Source organism: Carlito syrichta, unplaced genomic scaffold (genome assembly GCF_000164805.1).
Source record: "Carlito syrichta isolate Samal-C Ts95f unplaced genomic scaffold, Tarsius_syrichta-2.0.1 Scaffold302601, whole genome shotgun sequence".
Taxonomy (NCBI): domain Eukaryota; kingdom Metazoa; phylum Chordata; class Mammalia; order Primates; family Tarsiidae; genus Carlito; species Carlito syrichta.
In genome coordinates, this window is record NW_007246697.1 from 907,345 (window position 1) to 924,065 (window position 16,721).

General features: G+C 40.7%; 1 protein-coding gene across 3 annotated transcripts in view; it reads right to left on the bottom strand.

Annotated features, from left to right (window-relative positions):
* Nucleotides 1-16,315, bottom strand: part of CDH8 (cadherin 8) — a 416,549-nt gene extending 400,234 nt beyond the window's left edge. For 2 of the 3 annotated variants that reach the window (XM_008057004.2, XM_008057005.2), the window contains exons 1-2: nt 15,570-16,309; nt 1,136-1,586 (exon numbers count right to left, since the gene is read on the bottom strand). In XM_008057004.2, the coding sequence (XP_008055195.1) occupies nt 1,136-1,387 (252 nt within the window). In that variant the 5' untranslated portion in view covers nt 1,388-1,586; nt 15,570-16,309. Of the gene's footprint in view, nt 1-1,135; nt 1,587-15,569 lie in introns of all 3 variants that reach the window. The other variant, XM_008057003.1, reaches the window with a different exon arrangement.
* Nucleotides 16,316-16,721: the final 406 nt, after the last annotated feature.

A 16,721-nucleotide genomic window follows, 5' to 3' on the forward strand; every position in this document is an offset into this window, starting at 1 on the left:
CTGCATCTGACTTATCAGAAAAATCAGTCATCGGCAGGCTCATAATTAGAATTCTACCTACGATGATGGTGTGCATCAAAATTAAAAGAAGTTTATGAACAGTTCTGAGGAATAAACATATAGTCCTCGATAACCCACAGTGTGATTTTGGAAAGCAGGCAGCCTATGTCTACACAAAGAGTGTTCATCTAACCTGCTAACAATCACAAAACAAATGTAAATACAGTCTAGCACACACACATTCACACATTCATATGCACACACATAGAGACACATACCTAAACTAAAATTTTAATTTTGTGTATTTAATTCCTCTTGACAATGAATGAACTAGTTTCCTATCGTGAAGCTTATTAAACTATCTATAGTGCAAAGCACTCTTTTTTTTTTTTGAGTTGGAGTCTCACTCTGTCGCCCAGACTGGAGTGCAGTGGCCACGCCCGGCTACCGCAGCCTCAACCTGCTGGGCTCCGGCGATCCTTGTGCCTCAGCCTTCCAAGTAGCTGGAACTACAGGCGTGCGCCACCATGCCCGGCTAATTTTTGATTTATTGTAGAGATGAGGTCTCGCCAAGTTGCCCAGGCGAGTGGCGAACCCACGACCTCAGGCAATCCACTCACCTCACCCTCCCAAAGGTGCGGGATTACAGGCTGAGCCACCAATCCTGGCTGCAAAGCACTCTTAAACATCTACTCCACCCGAGGTTAATGACTAAAACAACAAACAAAGGATGAAATAAAAAGTGAGAAAAATCTGCCTGTAATTGAAGTGGTAGGAATTCAAACTGAACACAAATGTATATCTTTTCCAAGTACTATAAACTAGAGAAAAGATTTGACATAGAGATCATGTGAGTGAGAAAGAAAAGTTTACTTGTTTATGTATTACATAAAGTTATTGTATTTTATCTATAGTAGGGTGGAAGAGGTGGAGGGAGGAATTTTCCCTTGTAAACAATTTAAAATTGTTATACTGAGATTATTCATATTCCTAAAGGAACCAACAGGTAGACTAACCAGTCATCTGTCCTGAAAGATTTACAGTGAAGTTTGGCAACAACTGTGAGGAGTCTGATGTTAAACATCTTAAGACCACGAACAGACTCTTAAAGTGGGATCTTAAAAACGAAGCTTACCCGGCCAACAAGAATCGGTTCAGGTCCAGAAAACTCTTCCAGGACAAACATTTGGTTCCAAACCCAGCCTCTTTTGGAGCGGTTCAAAATCCGCTGTTCTTCACCCAGCCTGTTTAGTTCCAAAGGGGATCCACTCATTAAAACTTGAGACTGATTTGTCGGAGCCATGTAAATGCAAGGGGGAAGAGTAATCCATAATATTATTAATGGAGTCCAGAGATCCAAGAGCATTTCCGCTAGCCGTTCTGGCATGGTCCCACCAGTTAAGCAAATCACCGCGAAAATGAGACAATTATTTTTTTTGTCTCCGGTCTGCAGCCATCCAATTCATCATGCAGTGCTGAGCATTTACTTACAGCTGTGCCACGTGTCAATAGCACGGGAAACAGACATCATCTAAGCAGCTTTTCTAAGACCACAATCCATTGGCTTTTCTTTTCATTGAAATTTCCTGCAAAAACAAGGAGGAAGAAAGATAAACAGGTCTTAAAACAAAATCACTGCTTTTCAAAAGCACCTCAGTGAGCAACGGTAGGTACTTCCCAACCCTTGAGTTAAGAAGAAAGTGTTATCTGAAGAATTAGCATGAGTAGGCTAATAAGTTCTTTCATTTTAAAGCTTTATTTAGATTTTAGTTTTCATTTAACCATGTTACTTAGCAAAACCTGTTTTGCATAAAGCACATTCTCTTTTTCCTCCTTGCTTCTTTCCTTCCCCTCTCCTTTTTCTTACTTCTTTTCTTCCCATCTGACTTCCATCCCTTCACCTCTCTCTCCATCCCTCTCTCTCTCTTTCTTACATTCTTTTTGTTTGAATACAAGTTGGGGTGTATGCTAAAGTAGCCCTCTTGCAGAACAAACTACCAGTCTTTTTTCTTTCTTTGTGTAAACTGTTTAAAGACAAGTCCTAGTAATTTTATGATGAACTCTGTGAAGAAACTACCTTTTAATGAATAACTTTTTAAAAAATACAAATGAGAATGGGAAAGGAAATTTCTCCAATTTTTACAATCTTAGCTTCCAGGACCCATCAGAAGAGATTGTCCATTTCGAGGTATAGAATGCAATTCTCAGCTGGGATAATAATGAGTGAATAAAATTAGAATGCTCCCAGAGAGAAATTCTGTAATGTCCAGCTTGTATGCTATAATCAGGACAGTGTCAAGGCTCCCATTTTAAATATACAGTTGAACAGGAGATTTAAATTATGAAAAGCTCCTTTGGGAATAAAATATGGTAAAAATACAATTTTCAATTGAAGAGATTCAGAAAGGGATGGGCACAAAAAAAATCCCCATTACCTGAGGTGTCAAATACATTTTTTTTGCTTACCTTCAGCATGGCAAAACGTGTTTCTTCCCTCTCAAAAAAAATTATTTTTAAAGAAATAATGTTCACTGCAGATCCCAGAGAGAAGCCTTGCTGCATTAGAGTACATGGGAAAATAATTCCTCAGGACACCATCAGGAAGAGTGTGGCTTAGGGAATTCATAATAGGGTAGGGAACCTTTCACCTCTAGGTCTCTGCTTCCATTCTGGCTCAGAATGGGAAAGCAAGAAAGTCATTAACATTGGCTGGGCTGGTGAGTAGCCTGAGTGAAGCCAGCTGAAAGGGGCAGACCCAGATTCTACTGCAAATAGTATCTGATCTAACAGGATGGTCTGTTGAAGTGCCCTGCTTGTCATTCTTTTCCTGAACTCAGCTCATTCTCTGGGATTTTGTACCTCGAAAGAGCCCTACCCTGATGAGAGCACAGGGGAGCCACCGCAAGCAGCAATTGTTTTGGACATCAAAGGGATGAAGAGTTTTCAGTGAGGAACCAACTCAGAGAAAAGAGTCTAGAACAATGCCCTTTCTTTTCCCTGGAATTGCAGCACACTAAAGGAAATCAAGTATTTCCTTAAAGCAGATTTTCCTTAAGAGTTTCTCTCATCTCCCAGTGTGACAGCAGACCTTTGCAGGCTTCAAAACTAAAGAAAATAAAATTCAAAAAGTCCTGATGAAGAAATCCCCATATATTAGTATTTTTCTGAGTGGTCAACAGTATTTACAGCACATCCACTACATGCCATCTTCTCTCTTAGACATGAGATGGACAGGACAGGGGTGATGTGAAGGAGTATTGTGCTCAAGAGTGTCTGTTCTGGAGGCAGATAAACTTGAATTTGAATCCCAGCTCATCCCACTTGCTGTCTTTGTAATGATGGACGAGATACCTGAGTTCTCTGAGCTACAGTTTTCTCTTCTGAAATGTGGCACTAATAATAATTCCTATCTAATGGCAATCATGTGGTTCAGAAACAAGGCACATGTAAAGCAGAAAGAACATGGAAAGCACTCACTAAGATGGAATTTGTGTGGTTATCTTGAGCTAGATGATGAAAGTGGTGATAGCATGGTCCCTGCCCTGGAAAGACTTTGGTTTTTTTTAAACAAAAATGACAAAAGAACAGAGTGAAACTGTGTGACTTCTGCAGTAAAAGTAGGCAAGGTTGGGAGTGGCACAAAGATGCTCAAAGTTCTTCCCCAAAATGGCACATAGGAGGATAAATATGATGCTAGTGAAGGAAATATCTAGGTTATTTTCCACTATAGTGAGACTCGATCTAGTCATGGAGTCTCAGTCTAAAGACTTCTCAGGGAAAAAAGTATTTATTCTCTCCAAATATACTCTGCTCCATGACAGGCTATACTTGAATGTGCAAAAACTATATGCACTGTCCTCCAGCAGACTGATTTTTTTTTTCTTTTTTAGAAGATAGTGTTTCTGCTGCCCAAGCTGGAGTGCAATGGTACTATCATGGCTAACTGCAGCCTCAAACTCCTGGGATCAAGGGATTATCCAGTCTCAGCCTTGAGTAGCTGAGACTACAAGCTTGCACCACAACACTTGGCTAGTTTTTTAAACTGTTTTTGTAGAGACAGGATCTTATTGTTTCTTAGGCTGGTCTCAAACTCCAAACTTCAAGCTATCCTCCAGCTTCAGCCACCGCAGTAGCTGGAATTACAGGTGTGAGCCACCATATCCTGCTGGCCTGAGCTCTATAGAAGCAGAAATGTATGCTGGTTTTAAGAGTGACCTCTAGTGTCAGCTTGTTTGAGGTTTGGATTCTAATCCTTACATTTATCAGTTGTAACACTGGGGCGGGGGGCAATTAATAATAAAAGCAATGATAATAATACTGATCTAATAGGTCTATTTTGAGGACTAAATGAAATATTCTTGGTAAAGCAGTTAGGATAGTCTAGTATGTACAATCCTTTAAAATTGTGTCAGATACTCTGCAAGTGTACCTGGGCATTTGTAGTTAATGATTCTAGGATAAGGAAGTTACATCCCAATTTAAATTAATAGTAGACACTTCCTTTATGGAAACCAAAAGTGGCACTGAGGATGGAATGTGACATGGTGGGTACCCTACCTGAACTCATCAGAATGAGGTTAAAAGTGATGATAGACGCTGAACCAATGTTACACAATGGCATAGCTACTTTGATCAGAATGAACAGATTAATAATTAAAGAAATGCATGTATAGCCACAAATACCATCAATTAATGCAGGATCTTACAGTTAGATAATGCTTACTATGCCTTGCTGTGTTGTGTTCAAAATTGAGGCAGAGAATAATTAAATGACTTCCCATTTAATTACAAGAAACAACTCTAGTAAAGGGTAGAAACAGTATTTGAACCTGGGTAATGTAACCCCAAAATTATCTTTCTTAACATAGCACCTCCTCTCATTATAGAAATATTTGATAAGCATATACCATGTGTTAGGCATTGGGGACAGAAAGGCAAACAGGTCAGAGCTCCTATCCTGAGGAACCAAAGAATCTAACTGGTGAAGGCAAAGAAATCTATAATCACAATATTCAGCAAGCCATAATCTTAGAAGAATTAGGGAAACGCACAGTGATAGGTATGCCACTCACCCTGGCAGCATTAAAGAAAGCTTCCTGGTGGGGTTGTCACCTAAAATGAGAAGTAATTAGCCAACTGAGGAGTATGTATGTATGAAACAATATCTTAGTCAGTCAGTGGATAGGAACAAGACTACCAACTAATACAGGGTCTCAGAATAAATCAGCATCTAAAGTAGTTTCCAAATGATTGGATCCAGTCCCTGGTCACTGCATCATTCTCCCTACCCACCAAATTCATACTAGTCATGGTCTCTACAGAATACATGTCAAATAAGTTGTACTCTTCTCTGCCAGTGCTTTGTGAATAGAAGAGTATGCCTGATTTCTTAAAAGGTTTGGCCATGCCATAGAAAGAGTATGAGGGACAACTGAGTGATATTCCTGGGTAATTTCTCAATTTTCAGAGAAGGTGGCAGGATGAGTTGGCCAATATTCTGCAGTCAATGGCAGAGTCATGGGTAGAAACTAGCCCAACTCAGTGGACACCCTTCCTTACCCACATAAGTCATTCCCACTAACCCTCCTGTAGGGAGGAGATTCCAATGACTGACTGAAACACTTATATGCCACTTCCTTAAATTTTGCCAAATTCTTAAGTCACCTGTATTATTACTTAATATTTTATTGAAACAGTTTGTTTTTGAAATAGTTACTTTATAATTGAAGCCAATATTAACTACCATAATAAAATATAACTTTAAAATTACTGGGTCAATAGTGAACACTCAGAAAGTGCCTGGATAATATTAAATAATAAAAAAAAGAACTACACACTCACATACATACACACAGATACATGCTCATATCTAGTCTTCAAAATAATCCTATGATATAAGTATCATTACTTTATTATCATAATTTTTATTGTTGAGATAAGCACATTGAAGTACAGAGAGACTGGGATTTTAAATAGTTTTAATTTCAGTGAACTAGATACTGCCTGAAGTTATCTCTGTTAAAAAGAAAAACCAGCAACAGTTAAAGGCAGGCTGGTAAATATTTATCAAGTGGCTCTGATGGAAAAAAAATCCTTATATGTAATGTTTTCTCATTTCCATAATATAAATACTTCTACCATGACCAATTTTAAGCTTCCAATGTGGTCATTAACCAGCTCCGGCAGTTACTGAAAATTTAACCATCAGTTCTGTTAAATCCCAGAAAAGAGTAAATTCTTGCATACCCATAGTAGGGTACTTCTCAAACATTTATGATGCATACATATCAGTTGTAAATCTTACTAAAATACAGATTATGATTCATTTAATCTAATGTGGAGCCTGAGATTTTGCATTTCTTCTAATCTCTCCTGCAATGCAGATGCCACTGATTTGAGGATCACACTTTGAGAAGAAAGTAGTTTCTAAGAAGACTAACCCCCAACTCACATCTCCTTGGGGTGATAGAAAGGTCTCAATAGTTTGTTGGGAGAGTCACTTCTTCTTCAGTATCACTTAATGTCATGCCATGTACTACTACACATCACAGTGCATTCAGGAATAAACATATATACCCAATTTTGGGAAACTCTGCATTAAGGTGTATGATTATATGAAATTCCATATGATGTCACAATACTTTCTCTCCCTAGTATCTATTTTATATATGACACTTGAACAAATTGCCTAACAAACTGCTGTGTTTACATTCACACACATACTATCAGAGAGCATTGAGACTTGATCTTCAAGGCAATCCTGCCAGTTATGGAGAAATTAGATTCTACTCTGGCATTTAGAACCTTGCTATTTGATGCTTATACTGTGTCCTCTTAAAACATAAGAGAGTAGTTTTGTTGAAATGTTTGAGATGCAACTAAATGTTTTGTCAGATTAATAAGCATTGTGACTAGTTGCTACATACCCAAACTGTTTAACTTTATGCAAGGAAGGAGAAATTGAACAAGGTTGTAAAGCTAGGGTAAAAAATCAATTTAGTTTTACATTTTCCAACCACAGTAGCTATGTCTGGCCAAGAAACTCACTTTATTATAATGTTGTTGCATTGATTTACACCCAGATAGTGAGATGAAGAGATTTTACAGTCTCTCTGGAATTCTTACATATAAGAATGTCTTTAGAATTCTCCCATAAGAAAGTATCTTTTTTTCGGTAAAATACTTCTAATCTGGTTCTTCATTCATACTCACATTTTAAAGATAGTTCTAATTACAGCCTGGGTCTTACTCTGCTGATTCCAACACTTTTTTAAGGTCAACTCAGTCAATTCTCAGATATGTAAGTCATTATGCATTACACCATTGATTTTGTAAATAACATGTATTAAAGTTCAAAATTATGAGCCACACACACTGATAGGTGAAGTCTAAAATAAAAATAGGCTTTTACAGACACTTCAGGATTCAATCCAGCAAATTATTGTGGTTGACAGGAAATTATGCTTCTATTATCCATTGGACTTAGTGGCTACAATATTTCATGAAAGCAAAAATGACACGCGGGACCAGTGAATTTCTATTTAAAATGTTTCTGACCTTGAATTTAGAGCCATTAGCAGCCTGCTTCAAAACAGGCAACTGTGCATTGAATTCAAAGTGATATTTTAGGAATGCAAGAGGCATGTGGTTCAGTGTGTGGCCCAGTGCAATTCACGCCAAGCTGTGGGTGACTGCAGGAACACTCTTTGGATTTTAGAAAGGAATGATACTTGTATGTATTCAACTATAAATAATACAACATCACCTTTCCTAGAAGCTTCACAATTCCCTGACCAGATTTTCTTGGCAGAACACGAATCTGAAATATTTTATGCACAAGTGTATTTATTTGTTATCCTTCACTCAGCCACAACCCTCTGGTCATCTTTCTTTGGCATTAGACCATATACTTATCCAGATGTCAATCTGTCCAGAAGCATACTGTTTGCTTGTTTTACCATCCAGAATAATACCTGCCTAATCTACTTTCTGATTTTGGCATGCTACTCTTTTCTACCTGAAACTTTTGTTTTTTTTAAGTTCTATAATTGCTGGTTTCCTTGGCAAAAATCAATAAGTGCCTCCTTCATCTTTCCCAAGATGCAGTCAGAAGTTTTTTCTTCACATAGAAGCTTTTCTCTTACACAATTTTAGAATGAAGTGACTATGCCTGTGACAAAGAAAAGAAAAGAAAAGTAAGATCTTTTCTCTAAGGTTATAGACCCAGACCTTTATTTATAACACTTTCTTTGAATCATAAGTTTAATGAAGATATTGAGGGTGACTCTATTCTGTTGAGTTTTTTGAAGGCATTACTGTATTGAGATTGTCCCAAATAGGTGAGTCTAAGTCCCACATCTCCCTTGCCAATTACAGACACAGTGGTACCAGGAAATTATTTCTCAAGTCTCATCTAAATGCCTCCTTCTTTATTTAAAAGCCATAACCTCTGCTGTCTTTAAATTGCATATTCAAAATTTGATAGCCAAAGACCTAATTAGTGAAAACAATTAGTGCTGGCCTTTTAAATCACAACAACCAATCAGTATCAAACTTACTATTATTACCCTTGAAATAGAGCTAAGCTGTGGGTATCCCCAAGAGATGGTTGGTTAGACTATTGATTGACTCCAGAGTCAGACAGAAGTAGTTTTGAGTAACAGCTGTGCAGATCTTAAGAAGAGCAACATGGGCAGATTTATCTCAATTGTGGCAAAGGAGGAAACTGATGTTCTATGTTTAATACCACCTACCTTGTAGGATTGAGGAAAGATAAATAAGTATTTAAATTTGTTGACAATGTAACAATATAGTTACTATGTATTGTTTCAAGTCCTTAACAAAAAATACTGATTTAAAAGTAATTTTATTTCAATCTCTTGCTGTGTACACCAATGGGGATAATTCCAAAGCTCTATGTAGACAGGTAACAAGTAAAATATTTTTTCCCCACTCTTGATCTTTTTTAAATGGCATAAACCAAGATGAATATAAATAAAACAGCATTTTATAAATAGCTTTACCTTCCCACAGCTTAAATGCAATTAAAGTAATGACTTCAAATAATATCGTTATGCCTTGAAAGGCTGTATTTTTACTCTCTGGAGTCAACCAAGGTTCTTTCTTTCCCTAGATGCCATGACATCATCCATCAGTATTTTTTTGCCAGGAGGGCAAAATGCAAGCTCCATGAAGGAGCTATTCAATCAAATTGTAACCCCACTCATGAAGAAACAGGGCCCAGTACTACTCTTTTGCAATAGAAATTCCATTACACTTCAAAATTGTCTACGTTCTTGTGTGGATGGTAGAAATGGAGATTTTTTGTTATTTCCAAGATGAGGCCGAGGTAATATCCATACACTACTCAAAAAAGAGGTCAGAGAAGATAATGCTAATTAGAGGAACTTTAGCACTACTCAGGATAGTTAGAAATTAGGCGATTTCTCTTTTCACTTAAGAAACGTAAAATGGCTAAAATTGTTTATATCACATAACCAAAGCTATAGAGTCCATCATACTGAAATTGAAGTGCAGTCAAGTATCCTAGTATAAGTCGTCAAAATTCTGTCAATTACTGTGTAGTGATCATGCTTACAAATATACCTGTCTTTTTTTCATGTTTCAAAAACTTTATAGCTTAAAAACCACCACTCACTGACACTGTTAACATGAACTACAAACACAGATGATGGAAGGTTAGAGACGGATAGACAGAAAGTAAACATTTGACAAAAAAATACTGAGTTATCACCCAGAATGTATAGTTTATGAACACTAAAGGCACTCACTCACTTGCATAGACTCCAAAATAAGTATACTATCTTCAGCTACTATATTTTAGTAAAGCCCGAAAGGGAAGACATATGTGTATTTTACTAATCTAATCAAAATAGGTATGATTTATTTTCATTTTTCTGAGCATGCCCATTTTGAAAATGAGAATAGTTAGATGCAAAGTTAAATTCTGTTTGTCAAGTTCAAGCAGCAATAGACTAATAGAGAATGAAATGTGCATTTGTAATTTTAAAATCAAATTGTAAAAATGAGATTTGCATATATAAAAAAGGAAATAAGTCTCTTATGATACTTACATCATTCATCTACTTGTTTTACATAATTTATGTCATATCAGGAATCAAATGATCATATTTTATGCATTAATCTACCTAGGAAAATTTACCCATGGAAAATATTGTTCTGACTGCTAATACAACATAAGTATATTATAACATTTCATTTGTAACATTTCACTTGCTATACATAAAAAAGATTAAGGGAATTCCATTTAATATTTTTTTGCAATATACTCAACATGCCTAAAATACCAATAAACCCATCCACAGAAACACCTTGTCATGACATATTTATTCCCCTGTGTGTCTATGTGAGAGCCAGGTATCCCACTGGTTAAAATCAATATAGAAAAATGTGGAATTGTCTTCTAAGGCACTCAGAGTTGCGATTCATTTGAGTTTAACATGAACTGTTCCACTGAAATATAAAAATATATTAAAGAGAAAGAAGGGAGGACAGAAGGAAGAGCGCATGTTCATCCTCGGTTATTTTTTATATAGCCTCAGGATAGGTATAGAACCTGAGTTATGCATGCAACAATTCCATAATTAGTGCACTTTTCCCAATAAAATACAACTTTGCATCACATATAGTATTATAGCATTCTTTGATGCAAGTATAGACTTGGAGGCATTCTCATTTTTACAAAGCTGAATTGTGTCATTTTTTTATATTCCCATATCATTTAAAAACTGATTGTGAGGGAGAAAAAAATATGCTTTGTGGGACTTGGGTAAAATTGATTTCAAAAAATGAGAAAAGCTGTATCTAAAAATAAACTTAAGAGGATTTATATAAAATTTCTGGAGAGAAAACTATGGTAGATAAGTCACAATATTGGACTTTGGATATGATTGTCTCCTTCCTTTCCCTTTATTGAAAATAGCCTAATAAAGGGGATGAGGTATAGTCTTTGCTAATTTGTTAATGTATTAAATAAATGTTTACTGAGCACAAACTCTGTGCTTAGACCTAGAGTATTCATCGTTTTAGCATTTGCAATTGTCTTTGGCAGTGAGGGTAAGGAAGGAAAGTGTTTGAAGATTCTAAATATAAATGTTATTATTTTATAATACTTTCCAAAGAAATACAGAAAATCACATCTATATATCTCTACCTACGAATAGAACTTTTAAAAAACAGACATCTAAAGACAAGAAGGTGGGTGCTATTTATGATAGGGAATAGCACATGACATTTAAAACTCAGGAAATAAAAGCTTGGGACATGACAGATAAAGGAAACAGTATTGGCCCAGATGCTTTGCCATGAAGAGGCAATGGAGATTAGTTAGCGGCAACATATGGGAGAAAAAGCTAAATGGCATCCCTTGAACTTATTTCTTCTCTGACCTTTTGAAGTTGCCAGGTTCAACTAATTTTCTCCTCATAGTTACATCTGAAGCAGGTACCAGAGACAGGAACCAACAGTTCAGCAGAAACAGATTAGCATCACAACTTTCTGTGAGAATGAAATGAGAAAGACTAATAGTCCTTTGGTTAATTAAGCCCTGCTAAATCAGACGATGGCCTTTGTCCATCAAAAAAAAAATTGCTCTGTTTCATAAATATACATTTATTGGATACTGAGGAAATGTTCCCAGCATCACAGTTAATATTTTTTAAAAACTGATCAATATGCAAATTTGAGTAACTAGGAAGGCAAATCAAATAATCTAAGGCAGATGAAATGGCAAAAGGAATGTGATAAAAATCTCAGACTTGAATAAATAAATGAGTTAGTTATCTGGGCACATTTTCAAGAAGTAAACTCTGTGTGTGTGTGTGTGTGTGTGTGTGTGTGTGTACACAACACAGAGAGCAACAAGAATTAGCATTGGTTTATTTCTACCCCTTGTAAGAGGTACTTCAATATTAGGAGTCTTTTAGTAAATTAAAAAGCAAAGTTAGTCTATTTCATCTGTGAACTCCAACAGTGCTAAAAACAAAAAGAAAACTATTTTTTACCTGCTGCACTGAGTCACTTTGTAACAAATATAAAATAACTGAAACCAGTATCGGCAGCATCATTGAGCACAATGATTTCCAAAAGAAGTCTTGAGACCTTAAATTGCATCTATAATTGAAAGACTACACTGATTATGTTTGTCCCTTGATTTGCCAAGCACGAAAGTTTACTCATGGATCAAAAAAGTGTGGTTGGAAATACAGACAGAATGCTACTTTACCCACTGAAAGCTTTTGGTTTTGCGTGGAAAACCTGCTCATACTGGAAAGTTGGTAAAGCCATGAGCTGTGCCACCTTGAGTAGAAAAATAACAAAGATGATTATTTCTTCTTTAAAGCATGAATGTACTTACATTAGTAAGGTTTTCTGAACAGTTGTTGGAGTGTGTAGCCTAACTTCTCAACATGTGCATGTTCTTTTTCCCCATCAATAAACAATGAAAAGAACCTGGAAAGCAAAGCCCAGAGGTACAATTTCTTGAATAGAATCATTATATCGTAACTCTTTGGAGTTTCTTTGTTTTACTTTAACCATCTGATTCTCCTGGCTAACAAAGAGCACCAGACCTTAAATCTGGGTATAGTTTCAAGGAAACATTACATGAGTATATTACAAATACCTTCTCAAATGGTCTATTCCATTCCACAGAGCATGTTTTATAAGCTGTTTGTTTTGTTTTACATCGATCATATGGCCATTGGCTACTTAAATTGTGTTCAGTGCTAATTGAGGGGTAGCTGAAGATGAACACTATGTTGACCACAGTTCTACATAATACCCGAATAAAGTTATTTTCCAGTGAAAGGACTTCCCTTCAGAGTTGGTATATGTACAGGAGGCAAATGGGGCTGCTATTCTAGTGAGTGCTGCTATAAAATTGTCTGTTCTTTAGCTAAATTCATACAGCTTCAAGAACTCACGAAATGCATCCTGGACACCAGATATGCAGCCAAGAAATGTTAGAGTCTTAGATGCAGAGACATATCCACGATGAGGGCTTTAGGAGACTCAATTATAAAGCAGGAGCATTGATTTTTTAATAGTAATAATAATTAGAAATGTAAGATGCAATTTACAGGGAGAACAGGTTACAAAGTTTAAAGGATAGCATTGCAGCACAAATTTCGGAGAGCATTATCCAGTGACTCTAAAATATCTGGTCTATTTGTGATGGTCAGGAGATAACTTGACACTTATGTGTGGGGATCAGAATGAGGAAGATGAACTGCCATTGAGAGGCCCTGAATGAAGCAATCCCTGCAGTTGCTGAGAAAGCTCTTCACTGTTTCAGAAGGGATTTTCCCCAACTCCTCACCCTCTTCAGAGTCCAAGAAAAAAAAATTCAAAGGTGATTTAAAATACTGCGACTGCTCCAGCATGAAATGACTATGTGACAGAGAGCTTCAAATCTGCTAAAGCAGAATTACAGAATATTATTATCAGAATTATTATTTAATAAGGGGATAGCCCTAGAATTTCCTTCAGTCACAGAGCTCAGGGAAGTGGAAAAACATGTCTGGACATGATGGCTATTTGGAACTCCCTTTGAGAGGAAAAATGTAACCCTTAGAGAACATCCTTCAAAGGTATCAGTTCTCTCAGCAGAAGAATCCCTCCCCACACATGTCCTCTCACTCACTCATTCCAGATGAAATCCCTGCACAACTGGACACAGTTGATGAAAAGCAGTAGCCAGGCAGGAATTTCAGCGGTATTTAGCATGAACGACAGGGCTCACTTTGCATGCAGTGAGGTACGGCAGCGAGGCTGAATGGATGGAAAATCCCACTCTAGAATCTTACATAAATATCTCTTTCCCACACATAGTTTTCCAGTTGAAAAGCTCTTATAATGAAGCTAGAGGTGACAACCCAGGGAGGGTTATTAACCATGGAGACGGCTGTCAGGAGGCTTGTAAAGAGGACAGGCGCTTCAAAGGAGCCCCAACCAACCCCGTCCCTCTGATCCGCTTCGCGACCCTGCCCGCCCCAGGAAGGGCAGTTGTCTCGCATACCTTCTCTAGCGTCCCCTCGTTCCCATTGTCAGCCCCCAAATACTGTGACGCCGAGTGAAAGAAAGCATCTGATCTGATTAGCAGCTCCGGCGCGCTAAGGAATTGTCAGATCGTGCCTCCTAAGGAGGAAACTCTTGTGGTATCTTCAGGAAAGGGTGGTAAAGTTGAAAGGATCTTTTCTCCCTCCCGCTTGCCCGCTTATAAGCTCTAGCCTTTAATTGGAGCTAAAGTGAGCAGCTGCCAGCCCGATTTTCCATTACGGACTAATGTTGTGCGTTTGCAACAATAAACAATTAATGTTGTTTGATTTCTTACATTTAGCAACCCAAGCAAACAGCTGCCATCTCGGCTCGCAGACGCAAACGGCTAGTCCTTGACGCGCCGCCAGCTCCGTGCCTGCAGGGAAGGGTCACGACCAGGAAACTTTGAGGTTTCTACCAGCTTGGGTGGGGAAAGGCTTGGGTGGTGGGGAAGGAAACGCGAAGGAAACTGTGGATACCTGTTGGCATCTGCATTGGCGGCGGCACGCTTTTATGGTTTCCCAGTCTTGGCTAAAACCTGGGAGAACGCGAGTAGGTCCTTTATGACCTGTTACGCACCGGCAGAGCCCAGGCGGGAGCCTCCTCTTCCTCTGGTCCTGCGAGGGTCGCCTCTCCCCCCCCCCCAAAGGTTCGCGGGTGGAGAATGGCTAGACTACAGAACATTCAGCTCGGAGCTCTGCAGTCCTTAGAAGAAGAGCTACCGAGGAGTCCCCGACTCCGGGGGCCTCTGGACTCGCAGCTTCTAGGGCTCTGGGAGGACATTGCCTAGGAGCGTCCGGTTCGGGTGCCAGAAAGCCTATGGTCGAGGGCAGAGCCGCGGGGCAGGTCGGGCGCCCGGCAAGTTTGCAGCAAGCACTGCGCTTCCCAGGCTGGAGCAGCCACTTGTGGGAAAGCCTCGCGCCGGAGCGTTCGCAGCTGAGCCTTGGCCCGCAGCCCCGCCGCGGAGTCGTCCTCCCTCGCCTCGGAGATGAGGAGGTGCAGAAAACCGGCGACAGGGCACCAGGGGCCCTTCGCCTCCTTGCCTCCCGAGCTCCCACCCTACTCGCAGCAGGCAGCGGATGTTTTCCATTCACCGCACGGACCACGCTGTGAAGGCGCGCGGTTGCAGCGGCGCTGCCTGGGCTGGGAGGCTGCGAGTCGCCAGGAGAACGCGGGGCGGAAGACCGGGAGGAAAACTGGAGGGGCACAGCCTGGAGCTTGCTACAAACCCAGGATCTGTCAAAGCAGTTTGCAAAAACCCGTCAGGCAAAACCCTGAGGCATCCACATCGGCGATGGAGATCGCGAAAGAAGAGGCAGCTCAGCCGCGCGCCTGTGTGAAGAACCCGCATCCACCATCTGGGAGGAAAGAGGTGCGCAAGGAGTCCGAAGGGGCATGGGAATTCCTAAAAGAAACAGTCCCTCCTGGGTCCTCGGAGCACAGAGAAAACCCGGGGGGGGGGGCGGTTGACGTGGGGGAGGGACACTTACTTTTGTGGGGCTCAGCGCAGGCGAATTTTAAGCCTCGGGGTTCACAAATGGCTGGAGGGGCTCGGGGTCAACTCCCGAGGGCGGCGAGTGCCGAGCGGTCCCCGCGCGCTGGGCAGGCGCCTCCGGATTCCGTTCATGCCTCCCGGAGCTGCGTGGCTTGGTGCCGAGACGCGGGGCGGGCGCTCTGGGTTCTGGGTGTCCGCAGCCCAAAGTGCAGCGGGTGGGTGGACGCTCCCGTCTATGCACAAACCAGCGGCGACGGCGGAGCTTCGAGGAGGCAGGGAGGTTCCATATAAATCCACTAATTCTGGGCTGAGCGCTCCGGCGTGCGAGCCCGCCTGCCTGCCAAATGTAACTGTGAAGTGATGTGGAAAAGTGAGCCGGGTGCCTCCCCTGACGGATCTCATTGGGCAGAGCGCAGAGGCAGGTCTACCACTTGGAAATTCATGTAAGCAGTCCCCCACCCCGCCCCTCCCCGCCTTCCCCCTTCGCTCTCGCGCGCTCGCTCGTTCCCTCGCCTTCCCTACCAAGTGGGAGCACAACTTTTCGCTTCTCGCTCCGGAGCACGCCCCGCGCGCCTCCGCCGCCAGAACCGCAGGGTGAAGATGCGCCTTTCGGTGCGGGGCGCGCAGCCCGCGGAGGGCCAAGCTCCGGATGAGAAAGCAGGCGGATGATAACAGGATGTGGAGGAGGTACCCGCGAGGTTTCTCTCTAGAGGTCTCACCTGAGCTCTGGGGCTGGCGTTAGCTTGAAGAACGTCTCAGCGACCCACAGCTGTTTTCCGTAGGAGGAAGAGGCAGGCGCGGCAGGGCAAAGGGGTGCGACAAGCGCGAGAAGGCAAAGCTGCCCTCCTCTTTATTCCGAGGGCCTCTTGTATACAGAATAGGGGAGTAGGGAGACTCCTGCTTACTACTCAGATGCTAGGGTTTAGAGACTTATGTCGTGGTTCTGTGATGGAGCGCATCCCTGGTGTCTCAGTGCTCTCCTGGGAAGATGGGATGAGGGACAGTGGAGGCAGCCTGAAGGGCATAGTAAGTCGGTGGGTGGGGGGCGGAGGGGAAGCAGAACTTGCTTGGGAAATAAGGGGAAGAAAGTCTAGGTCTTCTCAACGTGCTCTGAGCTCCTGATCTCTTCTTAGGTACCACCCTTGCA